A 20,493-nucleotide genomic window follows, 5' to 3' on the forward strand; every position below is an offset into this window, starting at 1 on the left:
CCCCACAGCCCCCCCCCAAGCCCCGCTCTCCTCAGGGAACCGGGGTGCAAGGGGGCAGAGCGGGTCCGGCCCCCGCCGTGTCTCCCAGCAGCCAGGCCGGGCCGGGCCGGAACCGCCCCCGGCACCGGTAGCTGGGCCGGGCCGGGTCCCCTCCCCACCGGCATCCGATCCGGGCCGGGCCGGGCCAGGCCCCCTCCCCACCGGCGGCCGGACCGGGCCCCGCGCTCACCCGTGTAGTGCACCACGCAGGTCTGGCCGCGCTTGGGGAACGTCCGCCCTGCGGGGAGACACAGAGCGAGCGTGAGCGGGGCGGCCCCGGCGGCGGCGCCGAGGGGACGGGAGCGGGGCCGCCCGCACCGTCGCCGGGGGCGATGGTCTCCACATGGACGCCCATGGTGCCGGTGCCGCCGCCGGTGCCGCTCGCGCTCCCGCAGCGCCCGCAGCCCACGGAGGAGGGGCCACGTGTGCGCAGCCGCCATGGCGCCCGCCGCGCGCCCCGCCCCGCCCGCGCCCGCCGCCATCTTGCGCGCCGCCTCCCTTCCCGCCCGCCCGCCGCGCGCCGCCATCTTGGCCCCGCGCGGTTGCCCTGGCGACCCGCCCGGCGGGGCCCGCGCCGGGACCGGGCCCTGCACCGGGACCGGGCCCTGCACCGGGACCGGGCCCTGTACCGGGACCGGGGCAGCCGCGAGGCCCCCGCTCCGCAGCCCCGGGACCGCCGCGGCCTTGCGGGCACCGCGGGCTGCCTCCGAGACAGCACGCGACGGCTCTGTCACCGCTGCTGGTCCCGGTCACCACTGCCACCGGGGTGCTCGGACGTTGCCCATCCTGAGGGGACGGGTACCCACACTCAAGGACTTTCTCCCCGGAACGAAAGATCTGCCTTTCTTTTTGCTTTCTTTTTTTCCTATTTTTTCCCCTTTGGATTTTAAGCAGATCTTCGCAGGCACAGATTTCTTTCTTTTCCATCAAAGTGTCCTATTTCCTGACACAAAGTAGATGAACTTGAGTGTCCCCGGGGAATAGGGAAGTTGCAAGGACAGCCAGGAGACTCATAAAAGGCGGCAGTTGCAGCAAGTGCCTTAAAAGGGGACACAAGAGGAGACTCTTTAAAACAACAGATAAGGGGCTGAAGCAAGAGCTAATTGTTCCTATTTTTTGCTTGCATCTGTTAAATACTGAAATGTCACTTTTTTTCCCGCTCCTGCTTTACTTCAGTAGCATTTTTTTTAAAAAATATATTAAACCTGCAAGCCAGTGGCACCTCCTTTCCCTCCAGCATACCGCTGGCACCAGAGGGGTGACAGAGTCAAGACAAAAAGGAAAGGGTGAGAAAACGGACCCAGTCTTGTCCCTTTGGGTCACTGGGGGCAAATGGAGCCTGCCTTCTCCCCAGGGGCCACCAAGACGCAGGGAGGTGGAAGGGGAAAATACCACCCAATTTATACACACGAACAGTGCTCAGGAGCACTCATCGCTTCAGCCTCCGAGAGCTCTCACCCTGAACTGCATTTTTTTTCCATTTTTCTCCTTTCTAATTCCTGGTAGAACCTGCTCGTCTTGCCAGCCCCAGCAACCAGCAGCCTCTGGCAAAACCAGCGCCGTGGCAAGGAGAGGAACTCAGGCTCCAGAAGCAGAAAAGGGCTCCGGTCAGAGTCTGCTCTCTGGAGAGGGTGAAGCAGCCTCAGAACGGATTCTGCGGACTCTTCATCTTAGTCTTTGGATCCTTTTCTGCAAGAACTCACACAATGAATGCCGAAAGGGAGAAGTGGCAATATCCACAYTTAATTGTGTAAGAAATGTGGGACGTTTTTTGGCATACAAAAGTGYTGCTGTGGGTAGAAGCAGGGCGGAAGGCTCCAGAAGCGCCAGCAGGATGTCCCTGCGCTGCCATGGGGCTGCGCTCCGGAGGAATCCCCTCCGCTGTCCCCAGGAGCGGCCGCTTCSGAGCACACCGTGCGCTCCGGAGCGCTGCAGCTCCGCAATTCCAGAGCGTTCCTGTGTGTTCAAAGGCGCTCGCCTGCTCGCCAGCCCACGGGAAGGGCACCACAGGCTCGGGCGCTTGCAGGCAGCACCCATGAGGCCCCAGCAGAAAAACGGAAGCCCTGGGAAGCGGCTTCCGAGTGTGGCTGGTTGCGGACGCTGTGACGCAGCATCTTCCCCATTCCCCTTAAAGCAGCATCGCAGGGCGGAGGGTTTCAGATGAAGCTCGGGCACCGCCGGGGCGCCGTTTGCTGGGTGCTGGTGCCGTGCAGCAGGCGAGCGCCCTGCAAGGTCGGGCAGCGTCAGCTAGAGCTGCAGCCCTGTAAAGAAGAGGCCTCGCTCGCAGCCCCTGCTCCCCGCACCCAGCTCCCTCCTTGCTCCTCTCTTCCCCCCGCTGCCCCCACGCTGTTGCCAGGAGAGAGGGGGGACTGGGAAGCTTGCACAGGATGCTGCTGGGGGAGAGCAGCTACGGGCGGTGATCTCAAAAGCAGCTCAGCTGATGCTCCGATTCCTTTGTCACTTCAGCTCCAACCTCCTGACACGGTGAAACGGGGACGGAAGGTCTGAATTGCCAYGAGTGCCCGAGCTGAGGCAGCCCGGGCCAGGCCTGCGGGCGGCTCTGCCAGGAAGCTCCTCGTTTGCCCTGGTTCTCAGCTAATGAGAATTAACAAGGCACAGACATATGTGGCTGTCCCTGCAGTGCTGCCAGGTGTGGTCATTTCTGCACACGCTTTTATATGGACTGAGCTTCACGYTTCTTCAGAGAAATTGCGAAGGGACAGTGTAAGCATGTGACACACGCTGCCGAGGGAGCGCTTTCTCCCAGAGCTCGCAAAAATGCCGTAACTTCCCTTAAAAAGGATCAACTGCACCAGGAGCTTTTGCCCCGTGACTACGTGGCAGCTCTGCAGCCTGTGTGGCTTGAGAGCCCCTCTGCAAAGGGGCTCCCGGCGCCCTCCGACCTGCACACCAGGACAAGGAGGGGAGCCGGGACCGGCCTCTGGAACACGAAATGGAAAACAACAGGAAGCGGGGAGTTTCCTGGAGGGCAGCACGCGCCGACAGCRCTCTGCAGGGCCGGGCTCTTCCCGGAGGAACTCACCGGGGCAGGGCTTGCTTCACTCCATGCCGCTGTGCTCATCCTGGTGCCTGGCAGGAGGAGCAACGGGAGCACTCGTGAGACCCACTGCCCTTGGAAAAAGTGCCCTTGCACTTGTGAGACTCCTCAAGCCCTTGGAAAACGCCCCTGCGGAGGGGATCCCGGTACAGAGACCCATGCTACACGTCCCTCCCCGCRCAGCCTTTCTGCCTTGGGCTAATTGCAGTGCGGACACCCAGACCCCATAARCCCAGACCCACCTCCCCCACGGAGCGTTACCCGATTGCCTCCATCTCCCTCCTCATCTCTTTCCTCCTCTCCTCGTCGATGGGGTAGGTGCAGAAGATGATTACGGCGAGGAGCAGCAGGCCGATTGGGACGGGGGCCATGAGCAGCCGCAGGGCCAGGACGACGGAGGGCTTGTGCGTGCAGTCTCCAGCACGGTACCCTGCGAAGCTGGGGAGCAGCGTGGGGGGAGGCGGCACCCCCAGCCCCGGGGCCCGAGCAGGGTCTCAGCAAGGGTTGGGACCCTGTGGGGCAGCCCCGCTGCCCGTGCCAAGGATGAGCGGGCACTTCTGCCGCTCCGGAGGCTGCAATCAAACCCAGCCTGGGGATAACCCGTTCCCTCCTGCTCCTCTGACACTCAGGACATGTTGGAAAGACAAATTGGGATTTGCCTGTAACCCACCCCAGTATCTCTTGTCAGACAAAACAGGAAGGATCCGTATCCTTCAGTATCCAACAGCCGTGCTGSAGTGGCAAAATAGGGAGAATAACATTTGGCACTTACTGTAAAGTCAGCGTCGATATCCCCACGGCAAGACCACCTGCAAACTTGTTGAAGAAGACGTAGAAGGAGTAGAAGAGAGCCTCCAGGTTGGTGGCGCCAGGGTTCCTCAGCCTGAAGTCATCCACAGCGTCTGGCAACATGGACCTGGGGACACAGCCCCACGGGGGCCGTCACGGGACCCACCGGGGCGCGTCCGCGCTCGCCTGCCGCCGCTGCCGGGCCTCTCCGGCCAGCAGGAGAGGTGCAGCCCCCCGCAGCCCCTGCCCTGAGCCTCTTTGGGCCCTTTGCACTTGGGGCAGAGAACATCTSACAGATTGCGCAGATACTTTGGGAAAGGCAGCAGAAAACAACGCTGTTTGCAGAGCATCCAGTGCCGAAGGGAGAGCTGAGCGCGGGCTGGACGGTGCTGCGGGGAGGCCTCGCTCCCCAGGATCCCATCCCTGCCCGGTCCCTCCTGCACGTGCCCGCGTGCAGCCCTCGCAGAGAAGCCTTGGTGCCCTCCCGCCCCGGGTGGCTCGGGGATGCCTGCACTCACCACGGCAGCAGGTAGAGCACGGCCATGCTGCAGCCCGCCACCATCATGAGGAAGATGAAGGCCAGGAAGTTGTGCATCACCTGGGTGATGGCCACGAGGGCTGGGATGATGAGCTGGGGAAGGGAGAGGAGAAGGAGCATGTGGGAGAGCACCRGGGCTGGGCTCCCCTTGCCCACACGCTCACAGAGAGTGGCTGAAACCCCCCGTGTCCTGCCTGGCCTCCCCGTGTCACCCGGCTTGGATGTCCCTCCCCACGTAGCACTGTCCGGCACAGCACCGGTCCCTGGAGCAGAGCTCTGGAGCAGGAAAGCAGCTGCAGGGTGACATGGGTGCAGGTGACAGCGGCCCTTGGGACGGCACCCAGCATCAGGCTGCTCCCTGGGCAGTGCACAGCTCAGGCCGAGACAGCTGAACCAGGACAAACTCACCAGCAGGCCCAGGGACACGGCTGTTTTCTTCCCAAGTCTCCCCAAAAGCCACTGCCAGAACGGGATGGAGAGGGCAGCTGTGACCTGCGGAGAGAAGCAGAGGGGACTCTCAGCAAGACTTCCAGCTTGTGCAGGTACGTGCCTGGCTGCCGTCCTCGCTGGCAGCGAGCAGCAGCAGTGCTGATGCCTCGAGGTCCAGATGAGACATGTGGCACTGCCACCCCACTGGAGAGCCCAGGTAATCCGGGGATCTGCTGAAGCAGCCAGGGACAGCAGGGCCAGAAAGTGTCACTTACCAACATGATGAGCACCAGATGCTGGAACTTGCCAGCCAGGCCTGCAGCGTGAGTGCAGAAGGTGGCAAAGATCCCCTGGGCAATCTGGGAGGGGAACRTGGAGACATTCATGTTGTAGTCCCAAATTTATCGGCTGCCCCTGGAGAAGCCGCCTGGAGCACCTCCCCACCAAGCTCTCCTGCTGCCAAGGCCGGACACGCACCTGGAAGGCCAGGGACGCGCAGAGGAAGCCGCACAGCAGCTGCACGTAGGGCTTGTGCTCCACGATCATCCTCAGGCAGCTCCCAAGGGACAACCCAACCTTCCCCAGGGGGCTGAGCGGCCCTGGGAAGAGATGCAGCGCGGCTGGCAGCGGAGCGGGCGCCACAGGGGACGGTCCTGGTGTGCAGTGCAGCTCAGCCTGCCCTCCCAGCACCGGGCCTCTCCTGCCCTGCAAGATGCCACCAACAAGCCCAGCAAGATGCCACCAGCACAGCCCGAGGGGCTGCAAAGCTGGCAGCCGTTGCCAGAGAGACAGCCGGGCAGAAGAGCGTCGGGGTGTGGGCAGGTCCCATGTTTCTGCCCGTGCTGGAAGAGTCCCCCAGCCTACAGGGGCTTGGCTGTCCCATGCCTTCCTTCATGCCCACCAGCAGCATCAAGATCAAACACCATCAAAACAGACCTTACCAGGCTGTTCTCTTACTCCAAAGACGAGAATGAGGCAGGACAGCAAATAGATGGAGCCCAGGACCAGGGACGCGGCTACGTAGGCCCTGTGCTGGCGGGCAGCAGCGAGGCCATCATCACCGGCGGGTAGGACACGTGTGGGCGGCATCGCGGCCGGCGGCGCCGGAGCYGACGGGCAGCCCCTACCGTGGTGTCCAGCGAGGCGGCGAGGCCGGCGGAGCTGCCGTTGGCCACGGTCCCGTTCGGCACGTAGCAGCTGTTCGCCATGCGGGCATGRTAGCTGCCCACGAGCTGCCCCTGAATCCCCGAGCCCAGGAGCGTGCTGAACACCTCCATGCCCATTCCTGCCAGGAGAACMGGGAGAGGCTTCAGTCCCACCCGCTGGCATGGAGAGACACCCCCAGGAAGGGCAAGAGAGCAGCTTTGGGTGCGGGATTGGAGGCACCGACCTCCAGAGCTGCCCCGGAGGGTGAGACCCGCTGCCGGGCACAGTCACTTACTGTAGGCAGTGGCTGAATCGCGATCCCTCTGGGTCCCTCCCAGGAACATTGTCAGGGAGGAGTAGGGCACGTGGTAGCACTGGGGAAGGGCACAGTTCAAACACAGCCCTGGCTGCCGCTTCCCTGCTTCGCCTCCCATGCCCTCCTCATTCCCAAGCACRGGGGATGACGCTGCCTCCCACCGCACCCCGCGCCCAGCCAACCTGCTGCCCSTTCTGCCACGACCTGCTCAATTCACAGCGCAGCGATGGAGGGGTTCGCTGCAGCCCTCGCAGGCAGCCCGTGCAAATGCCAGCACTCGATTGCACTGCTGCATCCCTCCGTGCGCTGCTGGGAGGGTCTGCAGCAGGGAGACCTCACGTCCTGTGCTCCCCAGGGCCCACGGGACTCCCAGGGAGGATGTGCCGAGCGCTGCAGGCAGCCCCGGCAGCCTGGTCCTTACGGTCATGCAGGTCTGGAAGCAGCTGTATGTGAAGAGGTACCACAGGAACTTCAGCGGGTCAGAGGTGGTGCCCGGGAACGGGGCCCACATCATGCAGTAGCAGAGCACCCCGAGTGGCGTGGAGCCTGCGATCCTGCGGGACAAGCGGCACCCAGGTCACGCTTCCTGCTGCGAAACCTGAGCACTCAGCTCCGTCCTCCCCCCAGCCCCTAAACCACAGCCCAGGCCCTGCGAGATCGAGGGCTGCGAGAGGAAGCTGGAGGTGGGGGTTAAACACAGTTGTTGAGACAAAAATGAGTGTCTAGGTGGTCCAAAATTGCTTATTCTCTTATTTAAATACTTGGAGTCCTAGCCCTGCAGCAKAGCCTCGTGGGCAGCAGTATCACCCATAGTTTGAGTTTATTGCCCATAGTTTGAGTTGCTGGAGAGGTCCCGACACAGCTCATTGTGCCGGGTGTCTTGGGAAGATTTTAGCAAGTCATGGAGCCTCCACAGCCCTGGAAGGGAAAGGACTCAAGGAACCAGCAAGCGTTTGGAATAGTCTCCCTGTTTTCCATCACCATGACATACGGACCCCACTGCAAGTGACGTTATGGAGATCCCAAGTGTCTCCCTGTGTTAACACGGAGGGAATTTGAGCCCAGCGCAGACCCCGCTGAGGTGCCAGCTCGGATGCTCACCATGGCATCAGCTTGCCGTATTTCCTCCTTGGGCTCTTGCTCACTAGGAAGCCAACAGCAGGATCGGTAATAGCATCCCAGGCTCTTCCAAGGAAAAGGATCAGAGAGGCATGGAATGGCTTCAGCTGGGGGGGGAAACAAGGCACAGCTCTAGAGGAAAAGCAGTCCTGGAGAAGAGCTGCAGCAGTCAGCRCAATGCACTTTGCTCTAGGCAGTATTTCAGCTGCATCCCCTGGGGACCACTCTAAGCCTTGAAATGGCCTAGAAACATCTCTGCTATAACCACGAGTTGTTCCAGTTTTAGTGCCCGATTCAGATGAGTGTTTCTAAGGGCTTCACCACCCGTCACCCTCCACCCTTGCCCCAGCCTGCCCGGTTCATTTGCCGATTTGTCCCRTCTCACCTGGCTGCTCACCTGCACGACATCCAGAAGGAAGATTTGGAGGAAAAACCCGAGGACGTTTCCTGTCATCTGGTAGGGAATGCCCCCGAGGGCGTAGCAGAGCTTCGTGCGGAGGGGCACCCCGGGCTGCGCCTGGAAGCGAGACACCGAGGGACACGGCRGCCCGAGAGCAGCCCTTGCCCGTGGGACAGACCACGCGCAGCCTTCGCCCATCTCCGCACGGCACCCCAAGGCCAGCGACACCCTGAGTCACGTTTGTCCCCTGCCTGGATACCCTTGCCTTCCCTTTGGCTGGACAGGACCCGCAGGCCACATGGACGTGGCAGCTGGGGAGCTGTGGGGAGCTCCCCTGTTTGGTAAACTCAGTGGGTCAGCACGTAAAATAAATGCATCACGATAAATGCAGCAGATAAGCTGCCGCCACCCGGCCCAGCCCTGCTCTGCAGGGTTCTGTGTTCCCCATCAGTCTCCGGGTCGTCTTGAAGAGCTGCTCCCAGGACAGTGCCGGGGAGCRCCCTGTGCCAAGCGCCTTGCAGCCCCTCCTGGCAGCCCACGCCGCAGAGAGGGCCTCGATGCTGCTGCGCCCACCGTCGAGGAGCTGCCGCTGCCCGTGCTCAGGCTCCGAGCCGCCRCGGGCTCCTCCGGCCCAGCCTGTGGTCCCGTTTCCATTCCACCTTCCACTGGGGAGGCAGCTCCCTTGCACCTCCAAGCACAGAGCAGCCCCATCCTTCAGGCTGGCTGGAGCGCTGCGTTTGCACCACCGCTGTGGAGCACTTACTCATCCAACATGCTGTTGCCACAGCAGCCCTGTTACTAAAATTACAGAGGCCTTTCTCTAGACTGGAGGCTTTGCGGCAGCTCTTGTTCCCTTTATGTTCCCTTTATGTTCTCCGCAGGCAGGATGGGGCTCCGCGCGTCTCTGCTGTTTGACTTGAAAGTCGACAGAAGCATTGGGAAGGCAGAGCCCTCCTCTAAACAGGGTGTCGTGGGGCCTGGGTCAGGARCCCCTCGAGGTGCCCCATGAGGGTGACCCCGCGCATGGCACACGAGCGAGCGGCGCCCTCGGCTGCTCCTCCTACCTCRCCAGCACCACGGGTCCGTCTCCGCAGGGACACAGCTCCTTCCTGGGCCACACAGGGCAGCTCTGCGTCGCCCGACGGCATCGCAGCGGCAGCGGCCGGGACACAGGGCAGCCTGGTCTGGCTCGGAGTCGTGGGCAGCACCGCGAGCCGCACGGAGCCGTGACGAGAGCAGCAAGAGGCAGCATCGCGAGGCCCCGGGGAGAAGTGGCAGAGGAGAGGAGAAGTGACGGGCCCCGAGGGAGGAGCTGGCCGGACCCTGCGTGCGGGGCGCTGCAGGGCGCCTCTGGGGCTCCCTGCAGCCAAGCAGAGAAATCYAGAGCCCTTCAAATGTCACGCTGGATCCAGCGCTTGGTCCCCATGCCAGGGCTGCTGCCACGCTAGGAATCTCAGGATACAGAGGGGAACACGGTCACCTGAGCAATAAACCACCCAGAGCCTGAGCACCAACCACCACAAACCACAAAGAGCAGAAGTGCCAAGGCCAGGAGGGCCCCAACGGCAGCCCGGACAGGAAGGTGGCGGCTCCGGGTCTCCCACCAAAGCCCCTCTCTCCCCACCGGTCCATGGGGCAGCTCAGGTGCCCGGGCAGCCCGTGGGGGCTGTGCCAAACGCGCTGCCTTTGCCCTGCGCCCTCCCTGCTGGGCACAGGAGGCTGCGCTGCCCTGGCCGTGTCCCTGGGGATGGCAACGCGGGGGATATTTTCCTTTCACTGTCAAGATCACTGACTATCAGCCRTGCTCAGCCTGCGGGCTCCCGAGAGCGCTCTCCTGGCAACGCGGAGCCCACGCAGCATTTGAGCTGTGTGACAAGAAACGTGCTTTGCTTAGTCACCTCTCCCAGACCCTTTGTAGCCCGGAGGTGCCAGCGGTCTGGTGGCAACCACGGCTGCCCCGTTGGCAGCAGCAGGAGCTTGGTCACCCGCTGCTGCCTGGGACGGTGGCACCGCTCCAAGGCAAAGGGTCTCATCCAGCAAGCGGGCACCCCAGGAAACCCGCTGCAGGGCACGGGAAAGGGGCGCCACGGCCTCCCGCGCTGCTCACACTCGTTCYGTGCCCACTCTTCTTGGACAGGTCCCGGACGGCCGCCAAGTGGAACCCGGCCCGGAGCAGCGGTTCTGGAAGCGGGAGCCTCTGCTCACCCCGCTCCCAGCTCACTTGCTGGAAGCATCAGCGCCACCAGCACCTGCAAAGCTGCACGCAGCGTTAGAAAATGTGGTGGCTCAGCTCAGTCTTGTTCAACGGGGGTTAATCTGGGGATTTAAGAAAAAAAAAAAGGAATTTCACAGCCTGAGTTACTGAGTTAGAACTTAGCTAATAAGCCACAGTGCAGCTGAGTCAGTGGCATCTCTTTTCAGTGCTATTTTACTGACATCTCAGATAACAAATATCACTCGTGCTGGACCACAGCCAGTGCATTAGGAGCCAGATCCCTRTCTCCCACCAGCACATTTAAGCACACTTTTTTATAAGAAGGGAAAATACATCTCTAACTACCCAAGAGGAAGAGGGAAACTCAGAAGAAACCATCCCCGCTCCCACAGCCGCTTCCCGTGCTGGATGGGCAGGGATGGCCACACGAGTGCCCCCAGGGCTGTTGCTGCTGTAGCCAGCAAAGAGCAGGTGGAATGGAGAGCAATGCAACGTACCTGAGTAAAGAAGAACATCTGGAATCTGTTCAGGGACTCCCAGTGCTGGGACACGCAGGTTGAGCGCAGATTAGGCAGAACAGCATCAGACAGGCAGTTAGGAACACAGCAGGCCAGAAAATGATGAACTGGTAAATGGAGAGGCGCTCGACACAGGAACTGTTCAGCTGCCAACATGCAGGCCTCTTGTACAATCAGTGCTGTACAGGCAGCTGTAGAAGCGCGCAAGTTGGGAAGTTGGGATTCCTTTGGAAAACCCTTTATGATTCAGTATTTAGAAYGGATTTCTCTTTCAGTTCTAAGCCCGCAGGATCCCTGACGTTCGCTCACTCCGTGTGAACGGCGACGGGGCCTGGCTAGCACTTCGGAAGCGGCGGCTTGTGGAGCGCGTGTTCCAGCTCCCAGGGCATCATCCCTGCCCTGCACACTCGTGCYAGGCAGTGCAGCACGTGCATTATCTACCAGGGCAAGAGCAAGACTCGCAGCCCTCAGTAAGAGAGAACAGGGCTCTAAAGCAGAGCTGCTTTCCAAACCAAACACACATGAGCTCCAGAAAAGCACCCCAGGAGCAGAGCAACCTCAGTCACTCAGTTGTGCCCCAGCGAGATCCAACTAAATATGAGGGAAGCCCAAGTCCCACCCAAACCCAAGCCACAGCACAGAGGCCACTTATTAGTTCTCAAATAATTTATTATCGCCCCACACTAAGAAGCAAAGACTAAGATATGAGTGATTATAATAAAAAGCAACAAAAACATCCACCTGTTTATAAACAATGTAAAAAAAAAGGGCAAAATGACGACATCCTGCCCAGCCGCAGTGCCCGCTCAAGTCACTCGCTCTGCAGCAGGTTGTGCAGAACCGGGCGGGTTGTGGGCCCTGCCTGGCCGAGTGACATCCRCACAAACAGCGGGAGGGACAGGAGTCGGAGGTGCAGGGACACCTGGAAAGGGATGCGCCTCCTCCCAGGATGTGGAAAAAGAGTCTGGCCGTAGAAATATCCCCGGAGGAGGCAGCCGCTGCCCATGGAGAAGGGATCGGAGCAGGAAGCAGCCGATAGCAGAGGTGGCGTTACGGATGGGAGGAAAAGTCACAGGAAAGGGTGCAAAGCAGCCTTTTGTGAGGAAGCGCTATCAGAAAGCGCAGCAGCTAGATTACAGCCAGCCGGACACGCGAAAAGGAAGAGGAGGAAGCAGTGAGCTGTACAGGAAGGAAGGCCACGTGAGGAAGCCGTGCAAGCAGCGAGCAAAGCGGAGCTGTTGAAGGACAGTGTGCAAAGAGGGACCCTCGGACACAGTGAGACGTCAGCCACGGGTGAAACAGCACGGGAGGGGAAAAAGGGGTAAAAAAGGGAGCAAGGTTTTGCACGCGACATCAAGCACTGCTGTTAACGCCAARGCGTGCGAAAGAACAAGGCAGGCAGAACAGCACTGTGAGAGAATGACCAAAAAAAAATTACAAAGAGAAGGTTTCCCAGGCACAGGAGGAAGATGAGGCGCTTTCCTGTGGGCTGMATAGAGCACATGCATAGCTTTGAGATTAGCCCAATCTCAGACCATGACTGCTAGAACACAGAAAATGATTAAAAAAAAAAAGCGATTCTACTACAGAGTAAGCCAAGTAAACTCACTAACAATAATCCCAACCTGCATCGGCAGCAGAAACGCACATGCACCTTCCTGCCAGGGCAAGGTAGAAAGAAACACCCAGAGGCTGCCAGGTGATACACCCAGCGAGGCTGCTCATACGCTGCATAACAGCAGTGCGTCTCTTCCCACGTCTTCCCTTTGCACGTTTTGGTTATTATTCCTTCCCTATTAGTAAGTAAGCAGAGGCCCGGAGCAGAGCGGACGCGGCGCGCGGTCCCTTCAGCGGGCGCCGCTGGGCCTATCTGGGATCCTGATAGCGCTGCGGGGCTTCGCCGGGACACGGCGCCCAGAGCCCCGCGGCAGGATGGAGCTGAGCCCGCGCACCGCCAGATAAGGGCTTCCCATTACTGACCAAAACAACAACAGGGGAGGGCGCAGGGAAGAAGGGCTCCGGTCGGGAAGGCCCCGAGCACCAGGAGCAGCTCCCTGCGGAAAAACCGGAGCCGCCTTCCAGCAGGAACCCCCATGCAGGGCGGCGTCTCTGCAGCACTGCCACCCTCCGGCACAGAGCACACAATTCACCTTTCATGGCAGAGAAACAGCTCCGCACGGCAAGCTACCCCTTTTCCACCCCCAAGAGCCATGCAATAGAAAACCTGCCTGGGAAACTTCCCCGCATCCAGCAGCATCCGTGCAGCAAAAGCCTCAAGGGAACCAGCAACTTTCCAGCTGCCGATCCCYATTTAATGTGGGGACCAGAGACCACAAGCCCCAGCTGGACACCTCAGTCCTCCGAAAGCATCGACAAACCAAGGCAGGAACAAGAGAGAAGTGGTTTCTTATCTGTTAGATAAACTGTCCAGCAATCASAAAGTTGATGTCCTAGGTCCCCAAGGTGGCACACGGGGGAGAAAGGGCAGGACACAAGGAAGCAAGACCTCCTGTGATGAGCCAGCTTCAAGTAAGTGTCCTCCAGCCATTCCTAGCTTTGAGGGAAATTCAGATCACAGACAGCCAAGCGGTCATAGCAGACAGCATCAGATGATGCAGGTAGAGCCCAGCTTCACCCAGCAGACCTTTAAAAATGCTGCCCAAATTTTCCAGTCTCCTGTTGCTGCAGAGAGGCAGCCCCRGGAAGCAGCACACGAGCTAAGAGCACAGCCCCAGGCGCCAAGTGCAGACATGGGCACACATGGGCACACACAGTGCCCGGCTACAGAAACAGATTGCAGCCACTATTAGAGAAGGTCAAACACCATGCTCCTCTTTTGCGTGTTTTTAATGATTGTTTTCACAATAATTTACAAATTTGCTGTTATGCACATTATATATCCAGTTAATGAAAAAAAATGAGTTAGTTTGACTCTCAGTAGAGAAACTGCTATTAAAAAATGCCCTTGTTTAGGCCTGGTAGGTACCCCAGCTCTTCTATATTAGCACGTGCAGCCAAGCGGGTTCCTCGTGCTGAACCTGTCCGACCCGCAGGCCCTTGCCCAGACAAGAGGTGCCAGTCTGGGCTCTGCTGGTGCCCGGGAAGGCTCCAGAGCGTGCACGGGGTGACCGTGCGGTGCAGGCAGGCAGCAGGCAGAGCGGCCCCTCACCAGGGTCTGGCCTTAGCGCAGCCCCTGCTGCGCGCAGCCCTGGGGTCCTGCTGGGACAGGGGCCCTGCGGCCAGTGGCAGTGCCACAGCACGACACGAGGTGGCACCCGGTGCCCGAACGGAGCCAGGGCCAGCAGGCCCTCACAGCCAGAAGCGATGAATTCCCACCCCCGGATTCTGTTCAAAGGAAGAAACACAGACCTGAGCCCAACACACAGACAGTGCAACAGAGCAAAGCTGGAGAATTCCAAGTGTCACAGGATGGTTGAGTCATTCTCTAGAGATCCAACTGCCTGCTCCAGCAGGGACACCCAGAGCACGGGGAGCAGAGTGGCATCCAGGCAGGTTTGGGAGATCTCCAGAGAAGGAGACTCCACAACCTCCCTAGGGAGCCCATTTCAGGGCTGTGGCACCCTAACAGGGGAGACATTCCCRTCCAGCCCTGTGAGCACTCAGCTGCAGGGAGGGCCTAAAGCACCCCACAGCCGCCAATTCTTCACCTGAGCCCTTCCCAGCATCTTGCTAATCCATCTTTTAAAACACCACCTCTCTGCTTTCCCAGTAAGAACCACTGCCTGCCTTTCAGCACTTCACACTGATTCAGCCTCATGTCCTCTTGAGGGGAAGTCAGCAGCACCTTGTGCTTCTCAAAGAAAAGCATCAGAGCAAGTTCAAGCTGCAAACAGTCCACCTGGCAGGAGGGGGTACAGCATGAAACCCACATGAGGTCTGCAGAGGGAAAGACAGTCAGAACTTGCTCTCCAGGAAAGGCCAGGAAGACACATCCAAGTTCTCCCCCTGCTCTAAACAGCAGCAGCTGTGTCACAGAGGTGCCCCACAACGTGCTCACRGGAGCGTCACCATTATCCGGGCAGGCAGATCAGCCCTTCTCGTGCACGATACTTACTGTGTGAAAACAGAGGATTTTGCAGCAGCCCTTGGAGGAGAGGGAAGAGTAAAAGACTGCTCTAAGTGGTTAATTGGCACAGATGGAAACTGCTCCCTTCCCCTTTACCTTCCTCCCCTCTTTTAGAGGCGTTCATGCAATCCACCAAGGTCACTCAACTCCCAGGGGAAAATCTGGGGCACAATAGGYTGCAGCTCCTTTCAAAACTGGTTTGTTTGGTTTATTTATTTTAAAGTCCACTGATCATCACCAAAAAAAAAAAAAAACCACGGGAAATGCAACTAAAGAGAAAAAAAGTCCAACCAAGACCTAAGAACCCAGCGCTAGGAGGAGATGTGAGCCTGTGCAGAACAGGGGCACGCAGGACGGCGGCCCCCCCGGGCAGGCGGGTTCCTTTATATCAACCGCTGCACAATGACGGCGTTGAGCAGGTTGGCTTCCTTCAGGGTTTGGTTCTCATCCGTCAGCTCTTTGTTTGGGAAGGTGGTCATGAGGATGAAGCTCGTGGCAGCCATTGCTGGCCGCGCATCTGCTATGAAGAGCCGGACGTCACGGATCCTGTGCAAAGGGATCAAACACACAAGGGGGATGCTGTTACTTCACACGCTGCAGAAGTGCATGGTGAGAGCCTAAACTTGCCTTTCCCAGGACATGCAACCCTGCAGTTGCTGCACTTGCTTCCCAACTAACAGCAGGGGCCACAGCCAGGCACATCCACCTCCTCAGCTAAAACCTAGAGATTCCAGCCCCTAAAGCGGCTGCAAGAGCGACACTGGATCTATTTCCTGTAGAAGATGCCTGAAGGAGGAGCCTACARCTCTTCAGCACTCTCCATCCTCCTGTTCTCAGAGCACTGGAGGATGCCCAGGCTCTCCAGGACCAGCTAGKGGAGAGCAACTTCAGGATGCAAGTCTGATGAAGGGATGGGCTACAGAGCCTGCCAGGCTCAGATGAGGTTAACAGAACTGCTTTAACAGCATTTCTCTGAGCTCCGGGCTGCACGGGGAGCAGCCCAGTAGAAAWGTCTCAGCTGAAAGTCAGAACAGCTGGATCAAGCTCCTAACTACCCCACAGCTTCTATASTTCTTAGGCTAGTTCAGTTTTCCACAGTTGACATTAAGGAAAGTTACACTGGTAACAGTGAAGCTCCTCCCAGATACAGTTATCACCAGCTACAATCTATCACTACCTGGAAAGCAAATCCTAACAGTTAGGAACTGCCTTAAAACGCCACAATAAGTTTGTTCCTATTCACCTATACAGAAGGATCCCCAGAGCTCCCTTTAGCAGGCCAGCCAGGCTTTTAACATCTGCTCCAGCTGTGCACAGTTCGCAGTGTCATTCAGGCCTTCCCAGTTAGTAACCTGTGTTTCCTGGTGCCTTTGTACCTGTGATTGTGGTTAAATTTCTGGACCAGTCGCCCACCGTCAGCGAGACGGATTTGAATGTTGGTGATGGGCTCCGACTCATCGATACTGATGGCAGAACTGGCTTTGGCTTCGTTCTCTGCCTGCTGGGCTGGTGAGCTGGTGCCCATCACCTGGGGGACAGTGCTGGGAACAGAAGGACACAAGGACAGTCGTTACAACCCAAAGGACCCGCCGAGCCCCAGGGCCACACGAGTCGGGCCCTGCAGGGGATCGGCTACCAGGGCCGCTAGTCAAGGGGCACCACGTAAGCCAGAAAAGTGCCGGGTCAAGACTGCAGGAAGCAGCTACTAAGGCCCCAGGTGAGCAGGCRCCTTCCTAGGGCTCCGGCTCTACTGCCTCCCACGGGGGCAGCACCTCGTGGCTGTTCAGCACCACAGCCGCAGTGCCTGATGACTATGAAACACCCTCCCACGTGGCCTCCGGGCACTGCTTCAAGTGTGGATCTGCCTGCTGCCCCAAAGGGCTGAGTCACCCCGCAGCAGAGCGGCACGTCCCACGTGCTGTGCGGGGCACCCCCACCTGCAGCTTCTCCTCGGAGGGAAGGATCCACGGGCTCAACCCACCAAAACCCTCCAGGGACTGTCACAGATCCCCGACACCCCCATCCCGGGCTGCTGCCTTCTCACCTGCCCAGCTTCTGTCCTTCTCCAGTAAAAGCTTTGAAGACACTTTTAGGTTTCACATAATCCTCATCACGGTGATCCTCCATATCCAGGTTCACTTGTCCGCCCCGTGCTAACCGGCGCAGCTCCGCCGGGACCTCCCTGCAAAGGGAGAGCATCGCAGGGAATCTGCCCCACGGGGAAAGGGGCTGCAGAGCAGAGAGGCAGCGCCAGCCGCAAGGTCTGGTGCAGCCACMGGGCTCCAGCTGTCAGGAATCCCAGTATATTTGTGCTTAATTTAGGTCACATACTTTCCACCTGATGCAAATTAAAGGTTACTTCACCTGGGCTCTAGCCTAGACCAACAGGCCTTGTTGCGACGCATCAGAAATTGTCACCTCAAAGACAAAAAGCCTGTTTGTTCACTTCAAATGCTCGAAGTCCCACACAAACCAAAGCTACTTCCCTGCTCATCTWAAGCAAGTCTTCAAATCCTCCCTCCAACAGTTTCCAGTCTGGAAACCTTCCTAAGAAAGGGCAAGTGAAATACACTACCAGTTCAGCACTCCAGTTCCACAAACGTCTTCATTTCACCATGCAGCCTTTTCTCTCTCCTCTCTTACCCTCTGCGGATATCATCCAGAAACTGGGCATTGGATGGATCCTGGTAGCTCCTCAGTTCTCCGCTGTCCAGACTGAACCCGCTTTTCCACAGCTTCAGAACAACGTGCACCTACAATCACCCCAACACAACAATCAGCTGCTGAAGCACCTTAGTAAGAACAACAGTCAGAAGGAAAGCACAAAGCTGCTGAGCAGCAGACAGGTTCCAGCAAGGCTCTTCTGGGTCAGTAAAATTAACATGGAAAAAGCAAAATAGACATTGGCTATGGAATTCACAGGAATTCCTAGAAGATGACAGCACTGCCTGCTTTTTGCTCACTACTTGAATAATTGCTATTAAAGAGGTTGAGAGCAAGATTCCTGTGACTAAGGAACACCCAGGTTCTTCAATAGAAATTCATCAGAAAATTACTTCAGACCCAAACACCTCTTATTTTCTCATCAGAAGAGGCACCCATCAGGCTTTCTAACTTTAACTCTGTGCTCTCAAGCGTTGCAGCTAAAGGACAGAAATCGCTCAGGTGACACTGTGACACTTACAGCACAAGAGATACTCACATCCTGCGCAGAGTTCTGCCTCCTCTCTCCGGCCACGTAGGCAGACTCCTCCTCTGGAGTAGCCCCAAGGCGATACCCTCCCCCGGCAAACGGCTGCAAGAGAGATGCAAAGAGTCTGGAGAAAAATAAATGGCCAAGGAACGGCTTAATTCCCCTTCCCAATACTGCTCTGAGTAAACGGGGGCTTCAGAGCATCAGCAACATACGTTATCCCGCAGTCACAACAGCCACCCTGAACTCCTTGATACACCTAAGTGGCTTTTCTTGCTACTGAGACACTTAAGCTAGAGCTGCACTATCCGGTGTCCAGACTCAACAGTTTTGAGAAAATTCCAGGGCTCAGTAGCCCTGCAGAGGGGGACAACAACGAGCAGATCCCACCATCAGAGAGACCAGGAAAGAACAAACTCATCCCTCCTCACTTTGGGCTTGCTGGTCTCGCCGCCGCTCTTGGCCGTCCGGTCCACAGCCACCGCTCCGTGCTCCTTGGCTCCTTTGAAGAGATCTTCCACCAGCTCATTGGGACTCTTCTTCCTTGGAGGGCCGACGATCTGCTGCCCGCTTCTCTCCGAGCCTCCAGCATAAAACCTGGACGGAAAGCACAGCCCTTCTGCGGTTTTCACACGGACCTGGGTGGCTCCGGGACACACAAGAGCAGTTTCAAACCAGGATATGGTTGGTCACTTTCAGACAGCTTAATGGAACAGCTCAGATGCACATGTTATTACCAATATAYCTTCTACTGCAGTCACATTAGTTGGGAATTACAGAATTTTAAACAGTGCATCAGAGCAAGAATGTGTCAAGTTATACATTTATCAGTGATAATCCCAAACTCTCAGCTCCCTCAGGCCTAGGAGAGGGTACAGCCTGGCAGAGCTCAGTTTCAAGTTCTAGAACCAGCTCTATTGTTAACTCCTAAATGGATTTCAGCAATTCTCTGACTTGCCTGATACCTTTTTTTAGCTCTTCTCCAAGGTGGAGGAATATAGGTCACATCCAAGCACAATTTTGAGAGAACACATACATTTCTTCTACACTTAAAGAAAAAGCCCACATCACACACCTGAGCTGGCTGGGGTGGGGATCAGCCTCATTCAATTACCTCCCATGTTAACCTCAAGTGTATTTAACTACTCACAGCTGACACTGTTGAAAACATTCCCTCTAGGACACCTTCAGGGGCAAAACTGCTGAAAAGGGGACCCACATTTTTCCTTTCCATCTCCTTAGCCTTTACATCGCCCTTAAAACTGCACTTTAAAGGGAAACAAATAAGCAAAAAGAACAAATGATCGCTGTAATTTTCCCCCATACGCGTTCTCTACAGACCCAAACGTTGCTCCTGACCTTCTTCTGTTCTTATTTTAGGGCTTGCATGTTCCACCTGAGCCTTTGCCCCCTCAGCACAATTCAGTGAGGAAAGCTGTGCCCTGCACTTCTGTACGGACCTCCGACTTTGCGCTGACCAATTCTGCTGCGTCAAGCCTGAGATTTCCCCCTGCGGGACTTGCACATCAATTTAAATCCACTTCAAAAAAATAAAGTGTCTCTAGACAAGTGGCAAACCATCACACGAGGACAGAGACTAAACCCCAGCTSTAAGCCTCGCACAGAAAGCTTACCGCTGCCCCTCTTCCTCTTCATCCTCCTCCTCCTGCGCGTGGAYGAGGTCTCTGAACGACGTCACCCGATGGTCGCTGCGAAGCAAAGTCGAAGCCGGTCAGCCTCGGCAYGCGTCCCAGCCACACGGGAACAGCTCCTCAACACACGCAGCACCTTAGAGCTGGGCTCCTTCTACRCTGCCACCCCCGCCAAGGTGGAGGACGCTTTGCAGTACGGACCTGTCTCGCAGTGCGACTCGAGACCACCTTCCGCACCCCTGCTCCGCGTGCCCCCTCTCTCTGAGCCGGGGCAGTATTTCCCTGGGATTTGGTACGGCCAGATCAGCTTCTTCTGGTGGAAAGTTTGCCCTARCCAGATAGGGTGTCACACAAAATAACTGAATATTTTTCCTCCAGGGATCCAATCTCCTTGAACAGGAGGGTTACCTACAAAAACTAACCAGTCACTTATTGACTCTCCTCTACCTTCAGCACGCCAAACGAGCTTTTCCTGAGCTACGAGGCAAGTTACCCCAACTGATCCCTGCACGAGTTGGGCAACAGCATCGGAGCCCAGGGAGCCAAACAAAACGCCCCAGTTCCTCAAGGGTCACACAAGGTGAAGGGGATCAAAACGCCCCGATGCTCCCTCTGATAACACCACACACCAGSACGTGAGATACAGCAGGTGCTTTTAACCAAGGAATTCGCCCCCAGTTTGAGGAGCCCCGGGCAAGTGGAGGAGCAGGGGCTGTCGCACCTGGGTGCCGGGCCCCTGGACCCGGAGCTGGCCGCGGGCTGGGGAAGGGTCAGGATGTCGTCGTCGGCGCCGTCCTCGTAGAAGCTGGCGAGGGCGAGCTGCAAAGAGACGGCGCGGCGGCTGCGACCAGGCCCGGCGCGCGGCCGGCCTGCACGGCGGCGCGTCCACGGGGAAGCCACCACAATTCCTGCTTGGAAACGACCGCCTCCAGGGGCCCGCSCCCCGCGCCGCACCCGGCCCGGGGCTCGGGGGGCCCGCGGCGCGGCGGCAGCG

At 58.1% G+C, this 20,493-nt stretch overlaps 3 protein-coding genes and 1 long non-coding RNA gene across 4 annotated transcripts in view; 1 reads left to right on the plus strand and 3 right to left on the minus strand.

Annotated features, from left to right (window-relative positions):
- FKBP1A (FK506 binding protein 1A) overlaps positions 1 to 471 on the minus strand; it is a 7,538-nt gene extending 7,067 nt beyond the window's left edge. The window contains exons 1-2 of the mRNA XM_026041907.1: positions 358 to 471; positions 230 to 277 (exon numbers count right to left, since the gene is read on the minus strand). Coding sequence (XP_025897692.1) covers positions 230 to 277; positions 358 to 394 — 85 coding nt within the window. The 5' untranslated portion in view covers positions 395 to 471. The remainder of the gene's footprint in view (positions 1 to 229; positions 278 to 357) is intronic.
- A 1,149-nt stretch (positions 472 to 1,620) lies between these two features.
- On the plus strand, positions 1,621 to 2,605 carry LOC112949492. Its single transcript, XR_003249833.1, has 2 exons — positions 1,621 to 1,789; positions 2,506 to 2,605. It is a non-coding gene; the product is annotated as an uncharacterized LOC112949492 (long non-coding RNA).
- Positions 2,606 to 3,098: 493 nt separating this feature from the next.
- Positions 3,099 to 8,982, minus strand: LOC112949551 (sodium-dependent lysophosphatidylcholine symporter 1-A-like). The gene is made up of 14 exons (XM_026041989.1): positions 8,899 to 8,982; positions 7,832 to 7,951; positions 7,417 to 7,541; positions 6,683 to 6,869; positions 6,295 to 6,373; positions 5,981 to 6,138; positions 5,795 to 5,885; positions 5,331 to 5,452; positions 5,129 to 5,212; positions 4,833 to 4,916; positions 4,405 to 4,517; positions 3,870 to 4,013; positions 3,359 to 3,535; positions 3,099 to 3,129 (listed from the first exon to the last, which is right to left on the minus strand). The coding sequence occupies exons 1-14, from the start codon at positions 8,980 to 8,982 to the stop codon at positions 3,099 to 3,101; spliced, it is 1,599 nt and encodes a 532-aa protein (XP_025897774.1).
- Positions 8,983 to 14,579: 5,597 nt separating this feature from the next.
- Positions 14,580 to 20,493, minus strand: part of NSFL1C (NSFL1 cofactor) — a 6,839-nt gene continuing 925 nt past the window's right edge. The window contains exons 2-9 of the mRNA XM_026041990.1: positions 20,221 to 20,368; positions 19,482 to 19,556; positions 18,279 to 18,444; positions 17,857 to 17,949; positions 17,298 to 17,407; positions 16,699 to 16,836; positions 16,031 to 16,195; positions 14,580 to 15,200 (exon numbers count right to left, since the gene is read on the minus strand). Of these exons, the coding sequence (XP_025897775.1) occupies positions 15,038 to 15,200; positions 16,031 to 16,195; positions 16,699 to 16,836; positions 17,298 to 17,407; positions 17,857 to 17,949; positions 18,279 to 18,444; positions 19,482 to 19,556; positions 20,221 to 20,368 (1,058 nt within the window). The 3' untranslated portion in view covers positions 14,580 to 15,037. The remainder of the gene's footprint in view (positions 15,201 to 16,030; positions 16,196 to 16,698; positions 16,837 to 17,297; positions 17,408 to 17,856; positions 17,950 to 18,278; positions 18,445 to 19,481; positions 19,557 to 20,220; positions 20,369 to 20,493) is intronic.

Source organism: Nothoprocta perdicaria, unplaced genomic scaffold (assembly GCF_003342845.1).
Source record: "Nothoprocta perdicaria isolate Ctin4 unplaced genomic scaffold, notPer1 scaffold_3, whole genome shotgun sequence".
NCBI lineage: Eukaryota > Metazoa > Chordata > Aves > Tinamiformes > Tinamidae > Nothoprocta > Nothoprocta perdicaria.